The 23,459-nt window shown below is 43.9% G+C and overlaps 1 protein-coding gene across 3 annotated transcripts in view; it reads right to left on the bottom strand.

Moving 5' to 3' along the window:
* Positions 1–23,459, bottom strand: part of LOC111974293 (acid-sensing ion channel 4-A) — a 168,985-nt gene that overhangs the window by 3,315 nt on the left and 142,211 nt on the right. For all 3 annotated transcript variants that reach the window (XM_024002003.2, XM_024001994.2, XM_024001985.2), the window contains exons 2-9: positions 7,320–7,464; positions 6,227–6,354; positions 5,962–6,115; positions 3,706–3,759; positions 1,712–1,865; positions 1,096–1,187; positions 790–869; positions 196–303 (exon numbers count right to left, since the gene is read on the bottom strand). In XM_024002003.2, coding sequence (XP_023857771.1) covers positions 196–303; positions 790–869; positions 1,096–1,187; positions 1,712–1,865; positions 3,706–3,759; positions 5,962–6,115; positions 6,227–6,354; positions 7,320–7,464 — 915 coding nt within the window. The remainder of the gene's footprint in view (positions 1–195; positions 304–789; positions 870–1,095; positions 1,188–1,711; positions 1,866–3,705; positions 3,760–5,961; positions 6,116–6,226; positions 6,355–7,319; positions 7,465–23,459) is intronic.

Genomic DNA, 23,459 nt, shown 5'->3' with positions numbered 1-23,459 from the left:
TTCGATTTACAACCATTGTGCCAAATGTGTTGTACATCAGTTACACAAATTGAGTGTGTACGGGGCCAGAGAGATCTGAACAACCCCATTTCAGGAGGCTCATTCCCCTTTGGGCTCTCCCTGCATGCACAGAGATGCATAGGCCTACAACCTGCCTGACGCTACATGCCTGCCCTCCACAAGCAAACCACTCACCTTATTGGCTTTCATATCTTGCAGATCCACAGTGGCAACAGTGGTCGTTTGTTGTTTCTTCTCATCCTTCTGTGGCCTCAGCAGACGCTGTAGCCTGTGCTTGATCACCTGGATGGAGGCAGGATGGAGGGAGGGATGGAAGAGTGCAAGCAGAGTCAGGAGTTCACTCCATCAGCACATCTGGCATGTCCCAGAGCTCAGCGAGCGGAGATTTTCCCATATCATTAGCCTCATATAACACAAGTGAAATCCTTCACACTCATAACTGACACATTAGCAGTGATAGTAGTGCTAGTCCACGCGTGACAGTTTAAAATGTCAAAGTGCCGCTGACACTGATTGAGGCAGACATTTTAGAACAAAGTCCTTGGTGTTTATAGAGCAAGACCAGCTGAAATGTGTGTAGGGTTGTAAAATTACTTCCCCAAAATATCCAGTTATTCCAGAAATCCCGGTTGGAATCAGGTGGGAATAAGCAGAAAATCCGGAATTCTCCAAACACAGAATTTCTGGAAAACTTGGGAATTTTGCAACCCCAAATTTGTGTCACCTTTTGTGAGCTTCATGCACATATTATAAGGATAGACGATGTACCTCGTAAACATAATCCAATATTTCTAAGATGGACAAAATACTGGCTCCAATGAACAAGCCCATCTGGCCTCCAATGTCACCTGAAAAGGAAGAAATGTAATATTAAGGATACCAATAATTACTCATTCACTCATATTTGAAAACCATTGTCTGAAAATTCCATGTATTACTAGAGCCAAAGAACCAGTGTCAGGCAGTTTCCATATTAAGACTTATCTTAAAACCACATGAAACCCCAATTATTATTATCTTTGAATAAAACAAGAGCGAGAGAGAAAGGGGTCATAGTAGAAAAGAGTAACTCACCTAGTAAACCTGCAACATCATACGCTTTCTTTTGTTCAATTGTTTCATAGTTAAGGGCCTCAAAGAAGATATCCAACACCAGAAAGTTGTCTCTAGAGATGGAGAAAATGAGAACAATATTAAAAGATAACTGCATATGTTTAGTCTACGTTGTTATAACCAATAGTAAAGTGTTATTATGAAAAATACAAAATTCCACTTTCCTTTTTACCTCAACCGCAGCTCTATAATATTACCAGGATAATATAAAAAAATATATATATACTGTACCATGTCATTTTTGTGGTTGTTATAAATTGTCATGATGGCACTTTCAATTAAAATTAAAATGAATCAAGTTAATAATTCACAGATTATGGGGACTTTAAGATTTTAACAGCACTGGCAGGGAACATGAGAAGCATGGGCTGAGTCTCTAATGGAACCCTAATCACTTCTTCTGACCAGGTCCCATAGGGTTCAGATCAAAAGTAGTGCCCTATATTATATAGTATCTCTGAATAGGTTGCCATTTGAGACACACATGATGTGTAGCCAACCCCTCTGAGGGTGTCTCCATTTTCCAGCACTGATCTTTTCCAGGTCACAGTAATGTAAGTAATCACGTCAGTTCTACCTGATGTACTCCTCAGACTTGTCGTATTTCCTGGACAGGTAGCGAGCGGAGCCCTTGCTGGGGATCTTGACCATGGAGAGCTCCTTGCCGTAGCGAGTCAGGTTACATGGTGTCTCACAGGGACAGGTGTCCCCAGTGCTCTTCTGGAGAAGGGCTGGAACGCAGAGCAAAGTGTTTTGGCCTGGGTCTGGGACACAGCTTGGAACACAGAGCAGAATGTAATAGACTGGGTCTGGGACATAGCCTCGAACATAATCTCGGTTAAACCAGAACTGAAGTCTTGCGTAATTGGTGAGATGCTCGATTAAGTTCTGGGTGCATACATGTTAAGAGAAGAGATAGAACGAGAGTCGGAACTGGAATGAAGAGCTCCACCCTCTGTCTATGCATGTTACGGGGAAGTCTATGGACCAAATGTCCCCTCCCCTTCCGAAATTCAAAAGATGCTAACACCTACAAAATCTGGATTTTCCAAAGCACCGGAACGAATGCTGCTCGTTATCTTACGCATCCCGTTGTATCATGACAGATCTACGGTACGATTTATGTTTACGTAGCCTGTCCACGAGAGAATACCTAGAATACAGAGCAGACTGTTGGGGGCCTGGGCCTGGGACATAGCCTGGAACACAGAGCAGAGTGTTAAGGCCTGGGCCTGGGACATAGCCTGGAACACAGAGCAGAGTGTTAAGGCCTGGGTCTGGGACATAGCCTGGAACACAGAGCAGAGTGTTAAGGCCTGGGTCTGGGACATAGCCTGGAACACAGAGCAGAGTGTTAAGACCTGGGCCTGGGACATAGCCTGGAACACAGAGCAGTGTGTTAGCTTGGCTCTGGGATATAGCTTGGGCCAATAGGCCGGTCTAAAGCCAGGTGATCGTTAATGAGCAATAGACTCCAGTGATGATAGAACACCTGCCATGCACAAAGTGAGGCCCTTGTTCTCCTGGGCACTTGTCTACAAATGGGATGCACGCGTATTTCAGTTAGCAAGTTAAAGGGAAATTCCACCACTTTTTAACCTCATATTCATTATCTCCAGCACCATACCTTTATCAATGTTTATTTACTACATGCTTAGTATGCATACTGAGATCATGGCAAGTCTCGATATTTATTTTGGCCACACACGCCCATACACACACACTAACACAAAAATGCATAAACAATTTCTCATTCATGGCACTAAAAGAAAAATATTATATACTGCATCAACATAGACAACAATACAGGCCTTACTCAACTCATCCCTCTTTTCACGACAAAATTCAATTCAGTTAGAAAAAACTGTTATCCAAATTTGGTGAGTTGTGTGTTTTATAACTCTTATAATGAGGTTATTTGTATGCAGGGGCAACACAGACTCTATTCTTAGACTGAGGCACACAAAAAGTCACCTACTGTATATAATATAAATAATGTTTTAAGTTATTACCTTAAATTTATTCTGATTGAGTCGAGAATACAGCTAGATATAAATATGAGCCATTCTTGTAAGATATATATCTAGATTTAGCGCACCCACCCATTAAATGGGCTTGAAATCCTTTTGAAGAGGAAGATAATTACATTTCTGGCTTATTAGGCTCGAAGATCATAATTGTACTGATACATCTCATCACATAATAAAGCGTCTCTTTTATGACCACCATAATATCTTTGAGACAAGGCACCTCTGCACAGAGATAACCCAGAGCCAGCCAGTGGGGAGTCAGCCACATGGAGTTGGTTCAGTGAAGGAATTCAAATGTATCGTGAAAGCTCAGACAATGAAGATGAGTAAGCAGTTAGGTAGCATCGTTGTCACTCACAATTTGTGCATTTTCTACTCCAACAATTGTCATATCAACATGGAGGCAATGTCATTTTGTAATCTTTACCTAGGCAATCCCTACCAGTACATTGAAACCCAATTTCTCCTTATAATGTAAATAATTATTCTGCATTTCACTCAGGGACCATTTATTATAGTAAAAAAGAAAAACATTTCTTACCAAGCGCCTTGTCAACACATTTGATGTTACTGGGAGTGCAGATATCAGCAGTTCCTGGAGTACAAAACATGAAATTAGTTTGATCAAGAAAAAACTAAAATGGCCACCATCCGTATTGCTGCCAACATGAAAAACTCTCATTGAGAACACTAGCTTATCATTCATCTACAAACGCAAGTAGATGTGGGAAGATGAGTTCCATTCACAATTTTTCGGCCACGTTGGGCATCCTCCTCTGTTTGCATTGAGAAATGGAGCACCGGGGCCCAACCCCAAAGGCATATTTAGAAAGTCTTTAAAAAACAATCAATGATTCACCTCATCACAGTGACAAACACAGCACAGGGGCCACTAATGATAGGAATTCATCAGGAGCACAATTCATCGTGGGAAATATGTGTGGCGAGCAGACAACAAAATGTTCTTTGAGTTAATGTTTTAGGAACAGTCGCCTTTTCAATTTGCATTAGGGAAGATTGATTTGGGGACATTAACGTCGGGGGCACTGAGGAGCAGAGGCATCCTTATGATCAGAGTAGCATGACTGCACAGGAAATCTTTCACCCTACTCTCAATGGAGAGAGGTCAGGTGTCTCTCTACAGGGGATGTTACATCAAGGCCCTCCATTCAGGAATGAAAAGAAGCAGATTTGTATACCAAATAAGACTCCTGCCATGACTACACATACAGTTGAAGTCGGAAGTTCACATACACCTTAGCCAAATACATTTCAACTCAGTTTTTCACAATTCCTGACATTTAATCAGAGTAAAAATTCCCTGTCTTAGGTCAGTTAGGATCACCCACTTTATTTTAAGGATGTGAAATGTCAGAATAATAGAAGAGAAGGATATTTCAGCTTTTATTTCTTTCATCACATTCCCAGTGGGTCAGAAGTTTACATACACTCAATTAGTATTTGGTAGCATTGCCTTTACATTGTTTAACTTGGGTCAAACGTTTCGGGTAGCCTTCCACAGCTTCCCCAATAAGTTGGGTGAATTTGGCCCATTCCTCCTGACAGAGCTGGTGTAACTGAGTCAGGTTTGTTTGCCTTCTTGCTCGCACACGCTTTTTCAGTTCTGCCCACAAATGTTCTATAGGATTGAGGTCAGGGCTTTGTGATGGCCACTCCAATAACCTTGACTTTGTTGTCCTTAAGCCATTTTGCCACAACTTTACTTCCTCATGAAGCCATCTATTTGTGAAGTGCACCAGTCCCTCCTGCAGCAAAGCACCCCCACAACATGATGCTGCCACCCCCGTGCTTCACGGTTGGGATGGTGTTCTTCGGCTTGCATGCCTCCCCCTTTGTCCTCCAAACACAACAATGGTCATTATGGCCAAACAATTCTATTTTTGTTTCATCAGGCCAGGGGACATTTCTCCAAAAAGTACGATCTTTGTCCCTATATGCAGTTGAAAACCGTAGTCTGGCTTTTTTATGGCGGTTTTGGAGCAGTGGCTCTTCCTTGCTGAGCGGCCTTTCAGGTTATGTCGATATAGGACTCGATTTACTGTGGCTATAGATACTTTTGTACCCGTTTCCTCCAGCATCTTCACAAGGTCCTTTGCTGTTGTTCTGGGATTGATTTGCACTTTTCGCACCAAAGTACGTTCATCTCTAGGAGACAGAACTCCTTCCTGAGCGGTATGACGGCTGCGTGGTCACATGGTGTTTATACTTGCGTACTATTGTTTGTACAGATGAACGTGGTACCTTCAGCCGTTTGGAAATTGCTCCCAAGGATAAACCAGACATGTGGAGGCCTACAATTTWTTTTCTGAGGTCTTGGCTGATTTCTTTTGATTTTCCCATGATGTCAAGCAAAGAGGCACTGAGTTTGAAGATAGGCCTTGAAATACATCCACAGGTACACCTCCAATTGACTCAAATGATTTCAATTAGCCTATCAGAAGCTTCTTAAGCCATGACATCATTTTCTGGAAACTTCTGACCCAGTGGAATTGCGATACAGTGAGTTATAAGTGAAATAATATTTCTTTAAACAATTGTTGGAAAAATTACTTGTGTCATGCACATAGTAGATGTCCTAACCGACTTGCCAAAACTACAGTTTGTTAACAAGAAATCCGTGGAGTGGTTGAAAAACGAGTGTTAATGACTCCAACCTAAGTGTATGTAAACTTCCGACTTCAACTGTATGTGCGGTACATTAAATGGGTAACATGGAATCATATATAATACCAGATGAGTAGTGAGTAGTGAGTGAGGGCTACAGTAGCCTACTTACCAGGCATGTGTACCATCCTACAGTTGCACTCCCGGAGCACCTCCCTGGTCTCGCAGCGCAGGCGGCAGGCACTGATGCTGTAGGTGTCGTATCCTGGGATCATCTGGTCGCTGTTGGAGCGGCAGTTCCCCCAGGGCTGGGGCAGGTAGGTCAGCTAAGCACAGAGTGATTGATTAGAGCCATGCCTGAGCCACACGGCTCGGGGGTGAGGATAAGTGAGTACTGAGAGAGTGGTAATCTGGGTGAAAGCGGTGCCGGGGCCTACCCTTTGTTCCTGACATGAAACAAAGGTCTGGAATCCCGGGGAGACTCCGAAGCCCAGCTGGTGGATGTAGGGAGGCTCATCCTGGCTGTGGATCTGCACGCGGATCCCTGCCTCTAACGACGTCTCATCTTCCGGGATAAAAGAGGCACGTGTAGGCAGTACAAAGACACACGTACAGAGTGGATTCATTCAGCCTTTTATCCATCAATCCTAGGGGAAGGCTAATTGTGACAAGGCCGATCTCAGTCGTTTGAGAAAAACATGACACTGACAATGATCACATCTACATATACTGAACAAAAATATAAACACAACATGTAAAGTGTTGGTCCCATGTGTCATTAGTTGAAATAAAAGAACCCAAAAATGTCGTATATGCACAAAAAGTTTATTTCTCTAAAATGTTGTGCACATATTTGTTCACGTGTCTGTGAGCATTTCTCCTTTGCCAAGATAATCCATCCACCGGACAGGTGTGACATATCAAGAAGCTGATTAAACAGCATGTTCATTGCACCTTGTGCTGGGGACAATAAAATGCCACTCTAAAATGTGCAGTTTTGTCACACAACAATGCCACAGATGTCTAAAGTTTTGAGGGAGTGTGCAATTGGCATGTTGACTGCGGAAATGGACAGCTGATGAAACTGAGGAGTATTTCTGTCTATAATAAAGCCTTTTTGTAGGGAAAAAATTATTCTAATTGCCTGGGCCTGGCTCCCCAGTGGGTGGGCCTATGCTCTCTCAGGCCCATCCATGGCTGCGCCCCTGCCCAGTCATGTGAAATCCATAGATTAGGGCCTAATTTATTTATTTCAATTGACTGATTTCCTTATATGAACTATAACTCAGTACAATCGTCGAAATTGTTGCATGTTGCGTTTATATTTTTGTTTAGTGTACATGACTTACAGCACTGTCAACAGATTTATCCCTTACAATAATAATTTTACGAAAGCATTCAGGATAGTGGCGACATTGCAAAAATGTATCACTAGTGTCCTATACAAACACGATTCAGATGGGGTAGAATACGGTTGATTTATGACAACAGAAACAGATCCCGTAACAACATGTAAGGTTTACGACTTACTTGTCTCTTTCCAGATGGGGAGATACTCGTCCTGTTGAATATCCAACATAATCTCCAGCCCATTTCCCATTCCACCTTGCTTGGTTTTCCTGGACGTCGACTTGTTCCCATTGAAAGTGTAGCATTTTCCATATCTTGTATAGACCTATGGGAGAATATATTAATATCAGAAATGTCATAATAACATGACAATATCCATCTATGCTGTAACAGACTCATACAGTACTTAAATGGTGTAGAAATGAAGTTGGAGGCATGGACCAGGAAAATAAAGAAGGTCTACCTGGTCTACATTCTCTGTATGTAATGGCTACCCAGAATATTTTCAATGCATTTTCATAACTCTACCTACATGTACATATTACCTCAATTACCTCGACTAACCAGTGCCCCCGCACTTTGACTCTGTACCGGTACCCCCTGTATATAGTCCCGCTATTGTTATTTTACTGCTGCTCTTTAATTAATTTTACTCTTTTATTTCTTATTCTTATTCGTATTTTTTAAACTGCATTGTTGGTTAGGGGCTTGTAAAGTAAACATTTCACTGTAAGGTCTACACCTGTTGTATTCGGCGCATGTGATTGATAAAATCTGATTTGATTTAATAAACCTAGGAGATGTGTGTTGAAGGGAGAGTGATATACCAACAGTCTTGATCCTTATTATACTATAAAAACATACAACATATAACTCATTAAAAAATGTATACCTATATACTTTACATACTTATGACTATGATAAAAATGTAGTTTGCTCTTCAAATTTACAGAGCAAACACCCACTAACGATCCATTAAGGATTCCACAAACTGATCACACAAAGTTAAGTGTTCCTTTTTATCTACGGTGATAAGAGAAGATAAAAGACAGAAGCATTTAAAATTGAGGTAGAATATCTGTTGAAAGCTTGACAGCAGCCTTTTAGGGAAACATTGAATTCCTTTGTTTATGGGCCTCATCTCTTTACAGTACAAGCCAAAGTGACACAATTATATTATTTTGACTTGACACCATGAACCTTGTGGAGCATTAGAATGAAAGATGAGGAAATCACATGACAAACAAAATCAGCAGATGAGACAGTGGGGTTGACAGTAAAATAACAATGGTGCCAAATCCAGTATGTTTCTGTAACAAGCCTGTTTTTACTTCAATATCAGCACACGTAGGGTTTCACAATTCCAGTAATTTTCTTAAAATGCCAAGTCTTTTCAGAAATTCTGGTTGGAAGATTCCCGGAACAGGAAGGAATAAGCAGGAAATCCAGAATATCCTCCAACAGAGATTTCTGAAAAACCTGGGAATTCCAGAATTTTGCAACCCTAAGCACAAACTTTACAACGAGTGGTGTGATGACTAAATTAGGGTTGAACATTAGACAACACACAAGTACTAATTTACAGACCACAGGGTGTGCTCTGATCTCAAATAGTTACACACAAACCAAACCTGTACACTGTCATATGGCTCTGCAGCTGGCTGTTGTGCACCATACACAACAGTCATTAACACTGGTTTTGGTGTTGTTTGTATCCCATATTTCCCCTTTAAGCCACTGTTAACCAAACTGGGATGTTTACTAAAACACAGGCATGTACAGTACAGTACACACCCTGTAAATGGTTATGCTGTCCCCTAAATCAGGTAGGCCCATTCCCCTATATAATGTGGGAGTGCCCTGCAGTTAAATGCTTCTGGGGCAAAGTTTCAAAATTAACTTTGAATTGCATGAATGTAAACATTAAATGCTTAGCTCTTTGATTCGCTCAATCAATCAGGCAACAGCACTGGCAGGCAGCACTGGATAGGGACATGTTGGCTGGTTTGGGAGGGGACGTTGGAGGTGGAGGCCCACTTTTTTTGTTTTCCTGTTTATACTGAATTCATCATCACTTAAAGTATATCTTACAGTTTAATTGTTTGTTTTTTTGAGTGGCAGCCTACAGGTATATGTTTTATAAACTTAGAATTTGAAATGGATAATGTACCTGTAACCCCCCCCCCCCCAAGAAATAATAATAATCGTCCCCCAAAAAATCTACTCTATGATCCTTCAAGAAATGGGTACATATAGATTATGTAGCCTAGTATGTAGGAAGAAAAATATGTCATCAAATGATTTAAAGCCCTACTGTGTAGTTGTGGTTAAGCCAATGGTGTACGAAGAGGACAATAGTGTGCAACCCGCCCTCTTTGACTGACGTGCTATTAGTGTGCGTTGGTTTAATCTGTGGAAGGCGAGCACAGAGCAGCAGAGGAGGTAAGCTGCACCCCATCATTGATTTAGCCTGCTTTATTGACATACTTAAGCCTCCACCGCTGCACTCGATTTACAGAGGAAGAGGAATTAAAGAAAGAAAAAACACACTTACAGAGATAGTCCTGAGTTCTGCCCTAAAACTTGTGATAACGCCGGGGTATTGGCAAATTATGTCCACAGAGAGCAGGGGAAGTTTTTCCATCATCTCAGCCTGGAAATGTTTGTTGACAGAGCCTCCACTGATTCATTTCTCAGCTTTAGCCTCTCTCTCTCGTCTCTCCAATAGCCTGTGTGATTGATGGAGCATTTCCCCCTTGTTACATCTTGCACCAAATTTAGCAAAGGTAACAGGACTGACTATCAATTCCAAGGAGGAACATGGCATCGTCTCTGAAAAACCAAACATCCTGTACCATAGTATTTTCAAATCACACTAACAGTTTATTCTAAAATAATCCCTCACATGTATCTACAACAATATACACCTTTACGATAAATCGTGTTGTGGACCAGTGTTCTTGGTAAACTTTTAATGAATGTAATAGATAGCTACATTCACACAAAGGTTAGAAACAATTATTCATTTAAAAAAATGTATACGCCAACACTGGTACGAACAGCTGGATAGTTACATGCTATCCACATTAAAATGCAACCCAAGTCCGTAGCAGTAACTTTGCTTTGGAAAGATGCCCAACTACTTTAATTTGCATAAATCTCTCCTGTTCTAGCGGCTAGCACCCAACTTAATTGAGCTTAATGTCAGTCCATTAACAGGCTTTTGGCAGTATTTTCTCCTCAAATTGCCTTGTTTCTCCCCTGGTCTCTCCATTTTAAATACATTAAGAGGCTCACCACTTGCTACATGTAACTCCTGAGCCCTTGTGTGGTATACCCTAAAACATCCTCTTTATGGCAGTCATCTGACAGTTCCCGGGTGTTTTCCTTTTAAATAACCCACAAGAATCACTTGAGCGCTTCTCCAGAGGACATCCATTTCTTAGCATGTGGCCGTGTGTCAGCGGCCGGGGCTCTTCGTGTATGGATGAGGAGGAAGATTATCATTAATTTCAGATGGTGGTGGAACACGCTGCATGGCAGATTGGCAGTTGAGTCCCATTAAGGGCGGCTCATGCAGGTTTAAAGGTGAGAGAACGTTCCCTGGTTTAATGGCTTCATTACAGCCCTCTAGCAGAGTGCTAGGGATCACACAGTAGCATACATTGATGGAATATCTACATGAGCTGCCTAATCTTGTCTCTTGGTTGGTTCCTCGTGTTAAGTTGCAAGTAGGGTTGGAAAACTCTGGTAACTTTCCCCAAATGCCCAGGTTTTCTAGAAATCCCCCACGGACGATTCCCAGAATCAGGAGGGAATTAAGCAGGAAATTCTGAATCCTCTGACCAGGATTTCTGGATAACCTGAGAATTTTGGGAAAGTTACCAGAATTTTGCAAACCTATTTGGAGACATGTCTTGGTTGGTTGCTCTTGTAAGTTGCAAGGCAGGAATGATTGAGTAGGGACATCTATGAAGGAGTCTCACCACCACCTGAATTGCACATACAGTAGCTAGGTGCCAGAGTAATGCAGGAACTAAGGGGAGAGGTTTTACCTCACTGCTCAAGGTGCCCTCACTGCTAGATGGTAGTTTAGTCATTTAATTCTCAAATATCTTGCAATCGAAGTATGCCATTAGAGTCTATCAGAGGCAACATGAAACAAATTAGATTTGTCATGGGTCAATGCATTTAAGATCCTAACATACTGACGAGAAGGAAGTGCTCTAATTGAGGGAACAGAGGTGGTGCTCTTATTGAGGGAACAGAGGTGGTGCCCCAAATGCCCCCCTATTCCCTATAGAGTGCACTACTTTTGAACTGGGCCCATAACGCTCTGGTCAAAAGTAGTGCATTAGCTACATAGGGAATAATGTGCCAAATGGGACGCTGACAGACACTCCACTCCAGATGTTTAAAGACAACGACAACGTGGTTTGGGTAAACGGAGTAGACATTGAAGCGTAACGTCTGAACAGTGTGGATAAGAATGTGAGGCACGCAAGGTTCTGCGCCATTTGCTCGTGTCTCACGGGCAAGCCACTCAACTCGGCGTATAGGGCACCACTTTGGCACACAATCAGACGCATTACATTTATTGTATATCAATTCCTAACTTCATTAAACAACTGACTGGAAGCATCACTTTACTGGTGGCCTATCCCTCTAGCATACAGCACAGTAAGCAAGACGTGTCACCAAGGACTTGTTTGCATGGCAAATAGAGCGGATTACGGCAAAAAATCTGAGCGGATAACGAAAGGATTTTATCTCATCCCTTTCATTGGAGATATGTAGTAAATTATATAGGTAACGGACACATGCAACAGGGGTGAAATTATCCTTAAACTATTGAGTCTCTAATCACTGTTGAATGTATGACTCGGTATACTAAGAACCATCAGTATTTGCACACCTTCGGTTATATTTTATTTTAAGAAATATAGAGAACACGTGCTGAAAGGAATGTGAACACCAAGAAATGTCAAAAATGAGCAAGGTAGTTCTGCATAAAGAGTACTTTGTCTTAGCTACAAAAATGAAGCATCCCTATGCTGATAGATCAATCACTATCACCATATTCAGGGACTTTTATTCTGTTTCTCATCTTCACTCAACCCAAAAATAGGAATTTAGAAAAACATGGGCGCTATACTCCCTAGAAAATACACACATTGTTCATCTCCAGAAACTAGGAGGCTGTAGCCCTCCTTCCTATCCTCATGTTGGATTATAGCAGGCTAATGAAGCAGCACATGTGCACTCGACAGAGTCTCGGTCCCAAATGGCACCCTATTCCCTATATAGTGCACTACTTTTGACCACGGCCCATACAAAAAGGAGTGCCCTATGAAGGCAACAGGGTGGTATTTTGGACTGACCAAACAGCTCAGACAGAAGGGGGGAAATCTACCTTGACAGTGTTGACAGTGTGCCAACATCAAGCAGCCTACACGGACACATAAATGAGCCATTTTGGAAATGTGATTAGATACCAGTAATATAACGGAGATCAATTAATTTCTATCACCAGTGGCACACTGTTCTCTAAGCAGTCTTTGTCAGTAATGGAAATGAGTCCTCGCTTGCTTGTAAAGCTTTGTTAAATGTCTTGGAGGACTGAAACAACCGATTGGGCACAGAAACGATGCCCCCATAATTTCCTCTATAAATCAAATGATTAAATCTTCTCATTTTTTAAACACCCAAAGGCTTCTATAGATGTAGCATTGCGAAACATTAGATACGTTGTTCATTTGTTAGTACTGCTGTAGTCATGTCATATTTTCAGATCTGTATTCAAATTAGTTTACTGGATTGTTCATCATACATGTGTCTAAACTGCACTAACCATTTGTGACAGTTGACTTATGTGCCCTTTCTTGTAGAGGTGGTGAACGCAAACGGACCCCTAGATACAATCTTTCGCTCTTTTTTTCCACTTGGATGGTCAGCATCATAGCAGCGATGAAAAGAGTGGAGCAGATTAACGTTACTACTACAGCAGTGCTGATTGAATGTTATCATAGGTCACAAGGGTCCCTCACTAGACTTATATAATCCACGTTTATCAATGTACCAGGCTATTTCCTTTTGGGTCGATTTGCTCTCTGTTCTTATTTGTGATTTGGTTTGATAATAGCTAATAGAGCCTGGAGGAAAGAGGAGAAATCTGCCCTGGGCAGAGTATGCAGCTAAAAACCCTGCCTGAGGCATTTGTCTATCTGTCGACAGCTTTTCTGCTGCTGTTTAGATTTTCTATTTTAATGAAGGCACCTCTCATTAACATAGACCTTCACTTCTCCAGCTCTCAATATTCCACCTCCCTTGCTCTCTGTCCTCCAGACTCCTCCCTCGCTCTATCGCTCCAAACTACTCCTGCCACCGGCGTACCCGGGTGCCAATTTTGCCTGGCAAACTTTTTATTTGCTATTAATCCGATGTGAGACACCTCTGGGAAAGTCTGGGGAAACAATATCTATTGAGGCAAAGCCAAATGCTGAAGATTGATAATTCTATATTGGAAGAACAGCAACTACTACATTGCCATGTAAATCATCAGTGCACAATATATGGTGTTCAAGGGTTTAGTACAGGCCTTTCTCTGGTCATCAGCCAATGGGCATTTTAGAGTCTAGACCTTGATTGAACACATTCATTCTACATGTATGGATTATGGTAATTTGGGCAAATTTCCTCACCCAGCATTATTACACATTTATTACAAATGTTATTAAATATGTTATACATAGAATAGGTATAGATCCCCTTAGCACCATGATGTGATCTCTAAAGAGACATGCAACCCTAACTTTATTCACAAGGTGCTGCAATAAGTGCAACATACAGTGCCTTTGGGAAGGATTCACACCCCTCAACTTTACACATTTTGATGTTACATAGTGGGATTAAAATTGATTTAATTCATTGTTTTTGTCAACAATCTACACACAATACTCTATCTTTTCAAAGAGGAAGAAAAATGATTCAATATATCTAATATATCTTTATTAGATAAGCATGTGGGGGCTGTGCTTTGGCAAAGTGGGTGGGGTTATATCCTGCCTGTTTGGCCCTGTCCGGAGGTATCATCGGATGGGGCCACAGTGTCTCCTGACCCCTCCTGTCTCAGCTTCCAGTATTTATGCTGCAGTAGTTTATGTGTCGGGGGGCTAGGGTCAGGGTCATATCTGGAGTACTTCTCCTGTCTTAATCCGGTGTCCTGTGTGAATTTAAGTATGCTCTCTCTAATTCTCTCTTTCTCTCTATTCTTTCTCTCTCTCGGAGGTCCTGAGCCCTAGGACCATGCCTCAGGACTACCTGGCATGATGACTCCTTGCTGTCCCAGTCCACCTGGCCGTCTACTGCTCCAGGTTCAACTGTTCTGCCTGCGGCTATGGAACTCTGACCTGTTCACCGGACGTGCTACCTGTCCCAGACCTGCTGTTTTCAACTCTCTAGAGACAGCAGGAGCGTAGAGATACTCTTAATGATCGGCTATGAAAATCCAACTGACATTTACTCCTGAGGTGCTGACTTGTTGCACCCTCGACAACTACTGTGATTATTATTATTTGACCATGCTGGTCATTTATGAACATTTGAACATCTTGGCCATGTTCTTTATAATCTCCACCCGGCAAAGCCAGAAGAGGACTGCCCACCCCTCATAGCCTGGTTCCTCTCTAGGTTTCTTCCTAGGTTTTGGCCTTTCTAGGGAGTTTTTCCTAGCCACCGTGCTTCTACACCTGCATTGCTTGCTGTTGGGGTTAGGCTGAGTTTCTGTACAGCACTTTGAGATATCAGCTGATGTAAGAAGGGCTATATAAATAAATTTGATTTGATTCAACCCCCAGATGTGAACACATGTTAGAATACCTTTGGCAGCGACTACAGCTGAGGCTATTTTGGGGTAAGTATCTAAGAGCTTGCAAATCTGGATTGAACAATATTTGCACATATTCTTTTTAAAATTCTTCAAAGCTCTGGCAAGTTGGTTGTTGATCATTGCTAGACAGCCATTTTCAAGTCTTGCCATAGATTTAGATCCAAACTGTAACTCGGCCAATCAAGAACATTCAATGTTGTCTTGTTAAGCAACAACAGTGTATATTTGGCCTTGTGTTTTAAGTTATTGTCCTGCTGAAATGTGAATTTGTCTTCCAGTGTCTGTTGGAAAGCATACAAAGTGTTCATCTAGGATTCCTGTGCTTAGCTCTATTCTGTTTATTTTATTCCTAAATAACTCCCTAGTCCTTGCCAATAACATGATGCAGCCACCATGCATGCTTGAAATATGAAGAGAGTACTCTGTGATGTGTTGTGTTGGATTTGCCCCAAACCTAACGCTTTGTATTCAAGACAAAAAGGTAATTTCTTTGCCACAATTTTTGCAGTATTACTTTAGTGCCTTATTATATACAGGATGCATGATTTGGAATATTTTTATTCTGTACAGGCTTTCTCCTTTTCACTCTGTCTGTAACAGTTTCTTTCCAGGGGTGAAGGAGAGGACCAAAGTGCAGCGCGGCTAGTGTTAAACATGTTTAATAAAGAACAAGTGAAACACTACAAACAACAATACAAAATAACAAAGTGCAAAAACCGAAGACAGACCTATCTGGTGCAGACAATCACAGAGACAGGAAACAAACACCCACAAATCCCAACACAAAACAAGCCTCCTATATATGATTCTCAATCAGGGACAACGATTACCATCTGCTCTGATTGAGAACCATATTAGGCTGGACATAGAAACAGACAAACTAGACACACAACATAGAATTCCCACCCAGCTCACGTCCTGACCAACACTAAACAAGCAAAACACATAATAACTCTGGTCAGGACGTTACAGTACCCCCCTCCTGAGGTGCGGACTCCGAACGACCCCTACAACTCAAGAGGAGGGTCTGGGTGGGCATCTGTCCGCGGTGGCGGCTCCGGCGGTGGACGAGGACACCACTCCACCACTGTCTTTGTCCACCTCCTTAGCGTCCTTGAGTGGCGACCCTCGCCCACGACCTTGGCCTAAGAATCCTCCCCAAGGCCCCCACATGATTTTGGAGGTAGCTCAGGACAGAGAGGTAGCTCAGGACAGAGAGGTAGCTTCAGGACAGAGGGCAACTCCGGACTAATGGCAGCTCCGACTGAGTGGCAGCTCCGGACTGAGTGGCAGCTTCCGGACTGAGTGGCAGCTCCGGACTGATGGCAGCGTCATGACTGTAGGGCAGCTCATGACTGTAGGGCAGCTCATGACTGTAGGGCAGCTCATGACTGTAGGGCAGCTCATGACTGTGGGGCAGCTCATGACTGTAGGGCAGCTCATGACTGGTGACGGCTCTGGACGCTCATGGCTGGCTGACGGCTCCGGCAGATCCTGTCTGGTTGGCGGCTCCGGCAGACCCTTCTGTGTTGCGGCTCTGGCAGATCCTGTCTGGTTGGCGGCCCGGCAGATCTGTCTGGTTGGCGCCCTGGCAGATCCTGACTGACGAATGGCTTTAGCGGCTCCTGACTGACGAACGCGTCTGACGGCTCGGGAACGACGGGCGGCTCTAAACGGCTCGGACAGACGGATGGCTCAGACGGCGCTGGGGAGACGGAGGCTCAGATGGCGCTGGGGAGGCGGATGGCTCAGATGGCGCTGGGGACGGTGGCTCCGATGGCGCTTGGCAGACGGCCAGCTCTGACGGCGTGGGCAGACGGACAGTTCAGGCGCCGCTGGGCAGACGGGCAGTTCAGCGCCGCTGGGCAGACCGGCAGTTCAGGCGCCGCTGGGCAGACGGCAGACTCTGGCCGGCTGAGACGCACTATAGCCTGATGCGTGGTCCGGAACTGGAGTGACCGGGCTGAGGGCACGCACCTCAGGCGAGTGCGGGGAGAAGGAACAGTGCGTACAGGCTCTGGAGACGCACAGGGAGGCTTGGTGGGTGGTGCCGAACTGGAGGCACTGGGCTGGAGACACGCACCATAGGAGAGTGCGTGGAGGAGGAACAGGGCTCTGGAGATGCACTGGAAGCCTGGTGCGTGGTGTAGGCACTGGTGGTACTGGGCTGGGGCGGGAAAGTGGCGCCGGATATACCGGACCGTGAAGGAGGACACGCGCTCTTGAGCACCGAGGCCTCTCCAACCTTACCAGGTTGAATGGTCCCCGTAGCCCTGCCAGTGCGGCGAGGTGGAATAGCCCGCACTGGCTATGCAGGCGAACCGGGACACCACCTGTAAGGCTGGTGCCATGTATGCCGGCCCGAGGAGACGTACTGGAGGCCAGATATGTTGGGCCGGCTTCATGGCACCCGGCTCGATGCCCAACCTAGCCCTACCAGTGCGGCAAGGTGGAATAGCCCGCACTGGGCTAAGCACGCGTACTGGGACACCGTGCGCTCCACCGCATAACACGGTGTCTGACCAGTACGACGCCCTCTCACTCCACGGTAAGCCCGGGGAGTTGGCTCAGGTATCCAACCCGGCTTCGCCACACTCCCCTTTAGCCTCCCCCCAAGACATTTTTGGGTGAGCCTCTCGGGCTTCCAGCCTCTCTTACGTGCTGCCTCCTCAATCCACCGCTCCTGGGCTGTGGCTGCCTCCTTCTCCTCCCGAGAGCGGCGATTCTCTCCAACCTTAGCCCAGGGTCCTTCTCCGTTGAATATTTGCTCCCAAGACCATTCCTCCTGGTACCGCTGCTTCTGTTGCTGCTGCCCATTTCCACGCTGCTTGGTCCGGGTTTGGTGGGTGTTTCTGTAACGGTTTTCTTCCAGGGGGTGAAGGAGAGGACCAAAGTGCAGCGCGGCTAGTGTTAAACATGTTTAATAAAGAACAAGTGAAACACTACAAACAACAATACAAAATAACAAATGTGCAAAAACCGAGACAGACCTATCTGGTGCAGACAATCACAGAGACAGGAAACAAACACCCACAAAATCCCAACACKAAACAAGCCTCCTATATATGATTCTCAATCAGGGACAACGATTACCATCTGCCTCTGATTGAGAACCATATTAGGCTGGACATAGAAACAGACAAACTAGACACACAACATAGAATTCCCACCCAGCTCACGTCCTGACCAACACTAAACAAGCAAAACACATAATAACTCTGGTCAGGACGTTACACTGTCAGTTAAGTTAGTGTTGTGGAGTAACTACATTGTTGTGAGCATCCTCAGTTCTATCAAAGCCATTAGACTCTAAAGTAGACCTTGGCCCAATCCCAAATGGACCTCTAGACCCTGCACTTGTGGAGATATGAGAAGATTTGATTGGTATAAGCAATGGTGAAACTTCAACCTAGCCTATCAGATGACAAGGTGGAGCTATTACCATATTGATTACAACAGTGAAATCCTCTCAGATTATAGGGCGACGGGTGTAGGGATCCATTTGGGATTGGGTCCCTGTTTTAGCATGGCCAGCGCCATTGATGACTTTCACCATTCTGAAGTAGACAGCTGGGTGGGACTTCCTCTGGGTTAAGCCATTACGCAAAAGATGCAAAGATGGGCCCTCTATCCAACTCTATGCTCAACACATCAAAGAGTGGTGGAGTAGCCGTCCAATCCAGCAAGATCTAGATATATGCTCAGCTACTGGCAGCATGACTGGGTGCCATCCTCACAGATGTTTGACATGCAGACTTTGGAGCTGCCAAATTGGGACCAGGAGACACCAGGATCTTCCCCAAGAGGCCTACAGTATGAAGCTCCCAAAACATCAAGGGTAAGTCTGTGGTCAGGCAACACCCCAAGGAGCCTAACATTCTGCTAACAAGGTTACTACTTTCAACTGTTCAAGTCAGACTGTTCTGAGAGGATTAGTACGGTAAATATGTGAACTCTCTTTACATTTTGTTGCAGCGGCAACCCCATACTGGTATGAATGTTGCCACATGTGAGTAGACTACTACTGTCAGTTGAGGGACTCGCCTAGTATACAGTACGCAGGTCTACACATATTGGAAGGGCTCATGCAGTTACAGCGCTAACTGTCAACCAAATCAAATCAAATTGTATTTGTCACATGCGCTGAACACAACAGGTGTAGTAGACCTTACAGTGAAATGCTTACTTACAAGCCCTTAACCAAAAATGCAGTTTTAAGAAAAATAAGTGTAAAGAATAGATAAGCATAAAATAAAAACTAAAATAAAAAAATATTAAAGAGCAGCAGTAAAATAACAGTAGCGAGGCTATATACAGTGGTACTGGTACAGAGCCAATGTGTGGGGGCACAGGTTAGTCAAGGTAATTGAGGTAATTGAGGTAGAGTTAAAGTGACTATGCATAGATAATGAACAGAGAGTAGCATAAAGAGGGGGGGACAATGCAAATAGTTTGAGTAGCCATTTAATTAGCTGTTCAGGAGTGTTATAGCTTGGTGTTTGAAGCTGTTAAGAAGTCTCTTGGGCCTAGACTTGACGCTGAAGTACCAATTGCCGTGCGGTAGCAGAGAGAACAGTATATGACTAGGGTCTTTGACAATTTTTAGGGCCTTCCTATGACACTGCCTGGTATAGAGGTAGGAATCTTGGCCCCAGTGATGTACAGGGCCATATGCAGTACCCTCTGTAGTGCCTTGCGGTCAGAGGCCGAGCAGTTGCCATACCAGGCAGTGATGCAACCAGTCAGGATGCTCTCGATGGTGAAGCTGTAGAACTTTTTGAGGATCTGAGGACCTATGCCAAATCTTTTCAGACTCCTGAGGGGGAATAGGCTTTGTCGTGCCCTCTCCACAACTCTCTTGGTGTGTTTGGACATTGTAGGTTTGTTGGTGATGTGGACACCAAGGAACTTGAAGCTCTCAACCTGCTCCACTACAGCCCTGTCGATGAAAATGGGGGTGTGCTTGGTCCTCCTTTTCCTGTAGTCCACAATCATCTCATTTGTCTTGATAATGTTGAGAGATAGGTTGTTAGCACCACACAGCCAGGTCTCTGACCTCCTCCCTATAGGCTGTCTCATCGTTGTCTGTGATCAGGCCTACCGCTGTTGTGTTGACGGCAAATTTAATGATGGTGTTGGAGTGGTGCATGGCCATGCAGTCATGACTGAACAGGGAGTACAGGAGGGGACTGAGCACGCACCCCTGAAGGGCCCCCATGTTGAGGATCAGTGTGGCAGACGTGTTGTTACCCTTGCCACCTGGGGGCGTCCCGTCAGGAAGTCCAGGATCCAGTTGCAGAGGGTGGTGTTTGGTCCCAGGGTCCTTAGCTTAGTGATGAGCTTTGAGGGCACTATGGCGTTGAACGCTGAGCTGTAGTCAATGAATAGCATTCTCACATAGGTGTTCCTTTTGTCCAGGTGGGAAAGGGTAGTGTGGAGTGCAATATAGATTATATCATCTGTGGATATTTTGGGGCGGTATGCAAATTGGAGTGGGTCTAAGGTTTCTGGGATAATGGTGTTGATGTGAGCCATGACCAGCCTTTCAAAGCACTTCATGGCTACAGACTTGAGTGCTATGGGTCGGTAGTCATTTAGGCATGTTACCTTAGTGTTCTTGGGCACAGGGACTATGGTGGTCTGCTTGAAACATGTTGGTATTACAGACTCAGTCAGAGACAGGTTGAAAATGTCAGTGAAGACACTTCTTATTAGCTTCCGGGTTAGAATACCGCTCCTTGAAAGCGTCAGCTCCACCATTTAGCTCAGTGTGGATGTTGCCTGTAATCCATGTCTTCTGGTTGGGGTATGAACGTACAGTCACTGTGGCGACGACGTCATCGATGCAACTTATTGATTATGCCATTGACTGATGTGGTGCACTCTTCAAAGTCATTGTAAGAATCCCGGAACATATTACAGTCTGTGCTAGCAAAAGTGTCCTGTACCTTAGCATCTGCGTCATCTGACCACTTCTTTATTGATTGAGTCACTGGTGCGTCCTGCTTTCGTTTTTGCTGGTAAGCAGGAATCAGGAGGATAGAATTATGGTCAGCTTTGCCAAATGGAGGGCGAGGGAGAGCTTTGTACGCGTCTCTGTTTGTGGAGTTACGTTTTTTTCCCCCTCTGGTTGCACATTTAACATGCTGGTAGAAATTTAAGTTTCCCTGCATTAAAGTCCCTGGCCACTAGGAGCGCCGCCTCTGGATGAGCGGTTTCCTGTTTGCTTATGGCTGTATACATCTCATTGAGTGCGATCTTAGTGCCAGCATCGGTTTGTGGTGGTAAATACACAGCTACGAAGTATATACAGTGGGGAGAAGAAGTATTTGATACACTGCCGATTTTGCAGGTTTTCCTACTTACAAAGCATGTAGAGGTCTGTCATTTTTATCATAGGTACACTTCAACTGTGAGAGACGGAATCTAAAACAAACAAAAAATGCTAATTAATTACTTAAAAATCATACAATGCGATTTTCTGGATTTTTGTTTTAGATTCCATCTCTCACAGTTGAAGTGTACCTATGATAACAATTACAGACCTCTACATGCTTTGTAAGTAGGAAAACCTGCAAAATCGGCAGTGTATCAAATACTTGTTCTCCCCAATGTAGATGAAAACTCTCTTGGTAAATAATGTGAGCAATACCTAGAGATTTCCTTACTATTAGATTTTGTGGACCAGCTGTTGTTTACAAATATACAGAGACCGCCACCCCTTGTCTTACAGAAGGCGTCTGTTCTATTTTGCCGATGCAGCGTGAACCCCACCAGCTGTATGTTACTCATGTCGTCGTTCAGCCACGACTTGGTGAAACATAAGATATTACAGTTTTTAATATCCCGTTGGTAGGATATTCGTGATAATTTTTTGTCTATTTAGTTGTCCAATGATTGTACGTTGGCTAATAGTACTGATGGTAGGGGCAGATTACCCAATCACCGTCGGATCCATACAAGGCACCCCGAACTACGTCCCCGATATCTCCGTCTCTTTTTCATACGAATCATGGGGATTTGGGCCTTGTCGGGTGTCTGAAGTTAATCCTTTGCGTCCGACTCGTTAAAGAAAAACCTTTGTCCAGTACGAGGTGAGTATTCGCTGTCTTAATATCGAGAAGCTCTTTTCGGTCATAAGAGAAGGTGGTGTGGGGCAATGACACATTTGACACACAACCAAACCTCTCGGAGCTAGCACTGATGTCATTCTGCTCTTGGGGAAGATGAGATGGAGGTCAAACTGATCATTGCCATTGCCTGGGTCAAGTGAGGGGGGATTACTTATGAGTGATCAAGAGGATGATCAAAATGAATTCAATTTAAAGTTGAATTTGACTAGTACACACGTAAGCAGTGAGGCATGGCATACAAGCAGCCATTCTTTTTACAGTTTTTTTCTCCTTATCGTTGGGTAGTTCCCTTAAGGTAAATGGCTGTGCAATTTTCTGTCAAATCCATTGTAAACTGAATATTAGGGTAGAACATTTTCGATGAGCAGTGGAGTTGCTAGCGAATCCCATACAGGGCATAAATATAATATATATATAATATAATCTGATAATCAGATGTGGATTTTATGGATTTAATAGATTCGAGGGACATGAATGGGGAAATGTCATCCATCATTTGGCACTTTATTTTGATAACGAACCATTTGATTACTTCTTCAGTAAACCACAAGGTCATGGAGAGAGAGACAGAGAGAGAGATGCTAGATGATGGAACAGAATTAATCGGGGAACACAGGCTCAACATAGCATCAATTCCTCTCCCTGGAGCCTTGAGGGTTCATATTGCATTTTTAGCATGTGTGACTGACTACAAGTGAATGACAGCTACTGTAACAGAGATGAGCAGGCCTCTTGATATGAAAGAGACCTCACACTGTTCACCCTCTCCCTCCCCCTCCCTTGACAATAATCATATTGCTACTCACAATAGACTGAAAAGCAAAGTCAAAATACTATTCGTTGCTGACACTATGACTAATTTGGGTCCTCTCAGCCACCTAGAAAATGGCCAAAACACATTCCTTTAGTCTGAGGAAATTTGCAATCCCCATTTCCAGTGGCCTTACTCTTCCATAAAATGTTGTTCAAGATCATCTTAAAGATTGAATGAATACGCCCGAAAACAGACACACTACTTAGTGTTGGGCCTACAGCCTGTACAGCGCTGCTCTCTTACCTACTCTCAATGTAAATGAAGCATCTACAACAGATCAGGATTGGACCCATTGCGTCCATCTATGTGTGTGTGTATAGGGATAAAGAAATCAATGTCAGTGGATTCCCATGACGCCTCCATGCCTGCCAGCAAGGCTTCATACAGGGATGGAAAGTCATCAGCTGAACTCACCCAAGGGGAAAAGCAGACATTTGATATTGATGTTTGAAGGGTGTCGGGTGTCAAGAAAGACCCTTGTAAAA

This window comes from Salvelinus sp. IW2-2015, linkage group LG2 (assembly GCF_002910315.2).
Source record: "Salvelinus sp. IW2-2015 linkage group LG2, ASM291031v2, whole genome shotgun sequence".
NCBI lineage: Eukaryota > Metazoa > Chordata > Actinopteri > Salmoniformes > Salmonidae > Salvelinus > Salvelinus sp. IW2-2015.
Note: the sequence above shows the minus strand (reverse complement) of the source record. Positions and strands in the feature narration are given on the sequence as shown.